Raw genomic sequence first — 7,652 nt, 5'->3', positions numbered from 1 at the left:
TAATAGTACAGGTTAGCTAAAAGTAAACAGACGCGCGCGCTCATATTTACACTGCTGCAGCTGTATGCAGCTGTAAGAGAGAAAAGAGAGACCGATGCGTGCCGACGTAGATGGTGAGTTCGCTGAGCGATGATGCGGATGCCATGCCATGTACAGACGGACGGATGGAAAAGGTAAGCTGTAACAGTGTAAATAGGAAATAATATTATGGCAGTGATATCACAGCGATCGGCCATCTCGGACGCCAAGAGGCAGCTATGTATGACATGTTCAAGCAAACGATCGAGCGCGTACACATGAGGCCGTTCGTTATGTGCGTACGCCCCCGCACGCCATGGCACGGGTAGAAGGGTGCGGCTGCCCCGTGCTCGACGGTGTACACATACGCACGCGCGCGGCTGCTCGGCGTAAGGGTAGCAATGGATGGGGTGGCGGCGGCGGTGGCGTCGCGGCGTCCGTAACGAGAGTGCTCGGCATTATCGACCTGCACGCCACTTGATTTGCCGCCGTCGCCGCTGCCGCTGCCGCTACCGCCGCCGCCGCTACCACCACCGTCACCAGCGTCGCTCATTCACGTTCGTTGCGACCCTGTGCGCGACGATCGCCACTACCATCAAAAACACGATCGCACACCCCGTCAGGTGTTCAAAGTTGTTATATTTTTAAGACGGGCAGGCACGTAGTTTTCACTCCGTGCCGTTATTTTGATTTTCCGCAGATATCAATATAGGTGCAGGAGCTGCTGAAATTTCGAGTAGGTTCGGTGGTCACGCGTTGCATGTGCCGAAAATCCGATGTCGTTTTCGCCGCCGTGACCGCGGTCGTTACCGCCTCCTCGCAGTGGACCGTCGCAGACGATTCTTTCGGTTGCTGGCCGGGCGGTAGCGGGGCTAAGAACGACGAAGACGAAGACGACGACAACGACCGAGACGGATACTGCTCTCTATTAGTACTACTACCGATTTCATCATGCCAATGACGATCGTGTGACTGCGGCTGTGGCCTCCTCTTCCGCCGCCACCGAGGACATGAAACAGAAGAAGAAGAAAGATGAACAGCCGTCTGCTGCTGATGAACAGCAGCAGCTATGCAACGGTGCTGGCGAACCGAGACCCAAAAAGTCGGCGCTGAAACGCACGGCGACCGGCAGCAGCTCCAAAGCAACAAAATCAAGTAAGAACAAACGGCACGTGCAGTTCAACGAGAGCTTGAATGTGTTCTTCGAGTCGGACTACGTGATCGTTATCCGTGATGACGACTGCGATTTCGACGAGGAAGACTTTGACTTTTGGTCGCAACAGCCTTGCAGTTGTGGTGACGAGTCATGTTTTCAGCCATGGCTGGACAATGACGACGGTCGTGGCCGCGGGCTGCCGCCACTAGATCCATACGAAGAACAACCCGCCACGCTCAGTCCGCCGGATGGCTACAAGGATGGCTGTCCCAGGCACGTGCCACCATCGTTGGACCATCTGAAATATGGTAATGCTGGACGCTAATTTTAAATATAGGTACATACTTGGTATTGCCACTAATGGTACAATAATGATACCTCGAAGGCTAGAATATTAATTAAAAAAATTATAGATTCTCAGTAATATTTTATTCGTCGATATTTTCATGATACAAGTGTTGCCTACATTTTTCTTGTGAATAGTGGACTACATCCAGAATGTATAAAATATAACTACGAGCCACCGTTATAATTGAGCTGCGAACCGAAATGAGAATTAACAATTATTATTTCTAATTTCACTTAACCATCAAAATTAGTTTTTTTGTTCAATAGATTTGGCCTAATACAAAAATATTAATATTCGTTTTTTCCACGTGGATTGATAGTGATACACAAAGTTTCACTTCAACGGTTCTTGGTCGAAAATAATGTTAAATATCTCAATGTAGATTATGTAAGAAATGACAACTGATGGTGAGTGATGCGTTATTAATAATAGTTGAAATGTGAGTAATTTGTTTGTTAAATATAACGTAATAAAGCTACATAAATCTAATATTTCGAGAAATGGATATAATTTATGATCAAATATTTACATATAATTTTCCATAATGTTGATATGGATGAAATACTTCGTTTTTGCTGGATTTAAATCATGATTTAAGAATACCTTCTATTAATAAAAAATAAAATAATTTTAGTTTTATTTTCTGTGTCAATTTTCTTATTGGCAGTAAAATGTTGTTTTTTACATAATATTGTAAAATATCAACAACAATGATAGATTCTTAGCTGTACTATATGAGTGTTAATATTTCATTGAACACAAATTTTCAAGACTTCAATCATTTTTTGTAGTGGAACAAATTCCTGGAAATATTAGCAAAATACATTCATAAATCCGATAGGTATTATCTTATACATATTTGTACGCTATCAAATAATAACAATAAATCTATTTTCCAGCCATACATGTAATATTATTTATTATTATTATAATAATATTCAATAAAATACTACATCCGAACATTATGTTTGAGTCCTTAGGACCATTATCCGACATTCATTTAGATCGAAATCGTATGTTCTATTATTTATGTATACTCTGTGCTCTATTAATCTATTTCAGTGAGCAATTTTTCAATAGTCTGTTTTGAAACGAAGCTTCCCGCTATAGTGTTATAAATTATACTTTGTATATACATACAGGAAAAACGTATTTATTTTTTTTAATTAGGTATTGACTTGTAGTGCACGCATTAAGGTTTTGGATAAGATGTACAATACAATCATATAATCTCGATTTTCAATATTTATACTCTACAAGTTGTTAAAATATGATTATTAATATTTAATATAATAACATCATATATTTATGACCTTATTAAAAACAATCCTAATATGCATTTAATATAGTTTTTATTTTATTTTTTGATCATGACGCTGATGCAGACTTAATCTCTGACTCATCAAAGCAAAACAATTCTGTACACAATAGAAAATAATTTTTCTTTCTAAAATTGTTTAGTCTGTTGTGATTGTAAAATATATTAAGTATAGAATAAAATCCGTTGGAACATCTAAAGTAAATAATTAATTATATACATATTTCATGTTTTGTTAAAATATATCAAGCCTTGTTTTGGTTTCTTTATTCTACGCTTCACATTCAAATCCAAGCTGTCATAACAGATTTGTTTCTCTTTGATCTTTTTGATCGACAGTTTTGTTTTATAGTTCTCTAGAGACTTTTTGTTTCATAATTTTTTTAGCTGAAAACTCGAACAAGTGTTCTTAACATGTCAGATTTCCACGTTTTAAATGTTTTTCTTCCATTAGGTTTTACTCAATATTAAATATAGTATATGTATATTATACATATAGGCATGATAAAAAAGCTAAAACTTAGTTATATTTTTATAATTTATGTATGTAGTACATTAGTAAAATACATAGAAATTTACCATTATTTTTTAAAAATTAAAATTTTAAAATAATAACTATTAATTTGGGGTAAATATTGAATTTTTGAAAATGTTTGATAACGAGTATTGCGGGTAAAAATTATTTGTTCTATATTAATTTAATTGTGGATATAAATTATTCATATCCACAAAAAAAAAAAAAACAAGAAATGAAAATAGTTTATTTATATTTCACAAAGATTTGATATTAGACTTTATCTCTAATTTAATTATCTCTTCGTGAAACTACTGTAACATCAAATTTAAATGACCCCGTTATTAAACGAATTAATCATAGCGATAATTAAATAAAATCATTCGATAAAAAAACCGAATAAACACACTATATAAATCTATGCAGTCTACAATCATATGAAAAAAGTGAACAAATAGAATATTTATGATAGTTTTAAAAATATCTACAAAAATAGCATCAGTTATTGCATAACTATAATTAATATCTATGTAACCTTGAACACAAATTATTCATGTTGTATTAATATTATCATTAAAATGTACTTTATACACAAATTGAAATATAACTCTTAACTGTTTATGTATAAAATATCGAATAATTTACGTGAATATTATTCATGATCACAAATCTTTAATATTTTATGTAATGAATAGATATTTAAAATAATATTTTTTGATTATTTCCTTGCTTTAAAATGAATAAAAATAAATTATTTCTCGTTTCAAATATTACATATCTATATCGTACCAAATATTTAGTTAGTATTATTATTTATAGCAGATGATGATTTAACCACGAGATATAATTCAGATGTGATGGATCATTGCAACGATACGCATGTGCCATACAATCCCATTACCAATTCTGCGGCTTATTTCGATGATAAAAATCAAAAAACTCGTTCCGAACTTTCATCTCCACCACGATTAAGTAGTAAGTATATTAAGTGTAATATATAATGCATTATACTTATAAATAATACATTTTAGGTATTATATTGTTGTTAACTTGAATAGCTCTGCAACTTATTTTTAAAGTACGCGCACACTCTAAACTCAGACAGTAAATTCATCCCGCCTACTTGAACTATAAGTGCGATGATAACAATTGTCTATAATCATGTAGAAGAAAATACGTTTCTATTTCGCGAGAACTATACACAATAAATATAAATGCATTTTAATCTTTATCATCTCGATAAGTTGTTACACGTTTTGAAAGAGTTTCAACAATTTTTAGTTTTTTATACTTTTTTACATTTAATAAGTTCATACGATATAGCTATAATAATATGTACTAAAATCGACTTATTTGTTATGTGTAGAAGACGAACAACAGGAGCCGTTAAAAAATCCGACTGCTGTTCAAGTGTCAAAACCAAATTCAGTCTGTGATACGAATTCAAGTACAGCTCAACAACCCCGTTGTATCGTAGAAACAATAACTATGACCACGGTTACCGAAAGACAGATCGTACAAGAAACCAGACCTGTCGACGCGTCTAGTGTCGACGGCCCTAAGACCGACGATTCGAAAGCGGGCACGGGAGACGCTCCTGCCACCACTAATCCTGACGAAGGATACGTGATGATCAAGTGTGGTAACAACACGGTGCTGTACAACAACCGGAACCCGAATTCAGCGGTACGACAGCTGTTTCCGGCCACAAAATTCGTGTGTCCGCCGACCCGGATCAAGGAGACTGACGATGCTAGGCTGCTGAACAAATATCTCATCACGGAAGAGTCGCTCCGAGCGTTCGATAGTCGGTCAATGAATGGCGTCTTGAGCGGTGGAGGTTTTAAAAGCGAGCCACACAGCGACGATGACGATGACGACACATCGAACAGCCTGATACGGCGAACCATCGAGCGAAGCACTTTGAGGCGGAACACGTCGAAAAAGAAGAACGTCAACGACACCAAAGAGATTTCGTTAATCGAAAAGATACGGAGGCTGACGTGCGATAGCGACGATGATGCGGATGACTCGGCCAACAGCAAGGTGGTAGCTAAGGAACAAGCTGCCGCTTACACGGTGCTGGTGCAGTGCGAGTCGATGGCTCCGTCCACTACGACCACCACTCCTACGTATAAGAAGCTTACCGAATTGTTCGGTGGAGTTGGCAGCGGTGGCGGTGGCAGCGGACGGCACGATCAACCGCTGCTGCCACCGACCGGTCCGCAACAATCGGTGACCGGTTTCGGGGACCCGACCGGCAAGCCCGACGCCCTGGACCTGTGTGACGGTCACTCGGCCACCGGTAGCCGGGCAGCTGTGCGTTCGATGGCTGGTGGCAAACCGTTTTTGTCCACGTTAGCCACGGCGTGCGTCACGGGCAACGTGCATGGCGCGTCAAGCGGTAGCGGTGGCGGCGGCGGCAGCATGCCGACGACCGGGCTAGCGCAACCGTCGCAGTGCCCGCAACCGGACGTGGTAGCCGGAACTCAAGTGCCCAGTTCGCACAGGCAGGAAGAACTTGCAGCGTTCGTGCAACAGGACTCGGGTCGCCTGGAGAAGATCCGCAAGCAGTACAAGCCGCCCGCGGCCGAGGACGACGACGACGACGAGAATGATGATTATGGGTTCAATCGACGGCCGGAAGTGCACGGCATCCGATCTGGGTTCTCGGCGCAGATCATGATCAAGAACAACCCACAGCCACCGCAGCGGCCGCGCTCGTACTACGGTGACCCGACCAGGCAACCACCGCCCATCGAGGTGCAGCCCGACTTCGTGCCGAGGTATCCGGTATCGGCATCGGCGGCCGCGGTCCGGGCCCGTGTTCAAGGCGAATCACGTGCGCCACCCCCTTACCCAGCCGCCTCCCAACGGTCCATCATCAGGGTGACGCACGGTCAACAACAGCAAACCATCCGAGTGCCGTACCAAGCGGTCGGACCCGTGCAGGTTCACCTGTTGACCACGGCCGCTACGACCGCCTCAAACGTCGGCGGCCACGGTTCGCCACATGTCCAGATTCGGCACCCACCCAACGAGTACATCGTGCAACATGGCCACGCCAGGATTCACCACGGCCAGCAGTTCGTCATTGCCCGCGGCACCCAGACGGCAGCCATATCCACCACTCGATACTACCAGCTGCCGCCGCCCCCGCCACCCAGCATGCAGCAGCAGCAGTTACCGCAGCCGCAATTACCACCGCAAGCTTTCCAGCCGACCGACGAAAACTCCTCGGCGCAGTTCAAACTGACGTCGCCTACCAGAGGAGTGGCCGGCAGCAATAGACACGTTCAGCAACAGCTGCATCAGCAGCAACAAGAGTTTGCCGATCACAATAATTTACCTCCACCCGTATCGCAAACACCCAAAAATCCAGTGCTCTTTTACGGGATGAACGTCTGATGTTGTATTCGTATATGGGAAAAAATGTCTACATCTCTATACACATATATTTATGACGTTTCTAATATTCGTATTCGTATTTTCTAGTTATTGTTGGTCTCCTACGTGTAGAATAATAACCGAAATCCAATTGAGTTTTTATCGTTCTACTATAGGCCAAACAAACATGTATTTCGAATGTTTCATAAACGTTATATTATATAGAGATTATTATAAATAAATTTATATACATATATATATATACACACACAAATATAAATATACTACAAGTCTTCCAGATTTGCAGACGATTACATAAAAATAACACATTTTTTTGGCAAAATTCAAGAAATATAAACATTATCTATATATGATTAAGTCAAAAAGAAAAAAAAATTATATATATATATATATATACGACATACGTACGCTTAAAGACAGCATTTATCGAATTAAGTATATCAATAATGGTTCCAATGAAAGTCAAAAATATTTTATTTTTATTGAATCAAATAATAATCAACACATTTTTTCAAGACCACCGCTTCACGGGTTACAGCGCGAAGAAATATTACAAATAATAATATACGTTATATTAAACTAAAACAAAAGGTAATTTTCGTGCCTACGATTTGATTGTGTAAAAGTAATGAAATTTATTCATACATATAAATTAATAAATATTATATATACACACAATCAAGTTATTGGTCTTTTAAAATGTTAATTAATACAATATATATATTTCAAAATTTTTTTTTTCTGTAATAGTTTATTAAGTTTCACATTATAAAAATGTATAAAAATATAATTTATAAAGTAATTCAATAACAGACTGCGACGAAAATTAAGGGTTGTGAAATTGTAATTACTATACGACTAGGTATAGTTCACTATAAAACACAATTAT

At 39.5% G+C, this 7,652-nt stretch overlaps 1 protein-coding gene across 2 annotated transcripts; it reads left to right on the top strand.

The window, feature by feature from the left end:
* The first annotated feature begins 240 nt into the window (after positions 1 to 240).
* Positions 241 to 7,450, top strand: LOC112686386. 2 transcript variants are annotated; one of them, XM_025558621.1, is made up of 3 exons: positions 241 to 1,482; positions 4,178 to 4,330; positions 4,722 to 7,450. In XM_025558621.1, the coding sequence occupies exons 1-3, from the start codon at positions 1,029 to 1,031 to the stop codon at positions 6,761 to 6,763; spliced, it is 2,649 nt and encodes an 882-aa protein (XP_025414406.1). In that variant the 5' UTR covers positions 241 to 1,028; the 3' UTR covers positions 6,764 to 7,450. The 2 variants fall into 2 exon arrangements, with proteins under 2 accessions (XP_025414406.1, XP_025414405.1); XM_025558620.1 differs by having other exon boundaries at positions 242 to 1,482; positions 4,175 to 4,330; positions 4,722 to 7,449.
* The last annotated feature ends 202 nt before the right edge of the window (positions 7,451 to 7,652 follow it).

This window comes from Sipha flava, unplaced genomic scaffold (genome assembly GCF_003268045.1).
Source record: "Sipha flava isolate LNK unplaced genomic scaffold, YSA_version1 307_pilon_pilon, whole genome shotgun sequence".
NCBI lineage: Eukaryota > Metazoa > Arthropoda > Insecta > Hemiptera > Aphididae > Sipha > Sipha flava.
This window is presented reverse-complemented; position numbering and strand designations above follow the sequence as displayed.

What these genes read in the sequence shown, in the direction of transcription:
- LOC112686386 (XM_025558620.1), top strand. Translation starts at nt 1,029, where the DNA reads ATGAAACAGAAGAAGAAGAAAGATGAACAGCCGTCTGCTGCTGATGAA. An exon ending in GTTGGACCATCTGAAATATG is followed by an intron (nt 1,483 to 4,174) that starts GTAATGCTGGAC and finishes TATTATTTATAG; the next exon opens with CAGATGATGATTTAACCACG. An exon ending in ATCTCCACCACGATTAAGTA is followed by an intron (nt 4,331 to 4,721) that starts GTAAGTATATTA and finishes TGTTATGTGTAG; the next exon opens with AAGACGAACAACAGGAGCCG.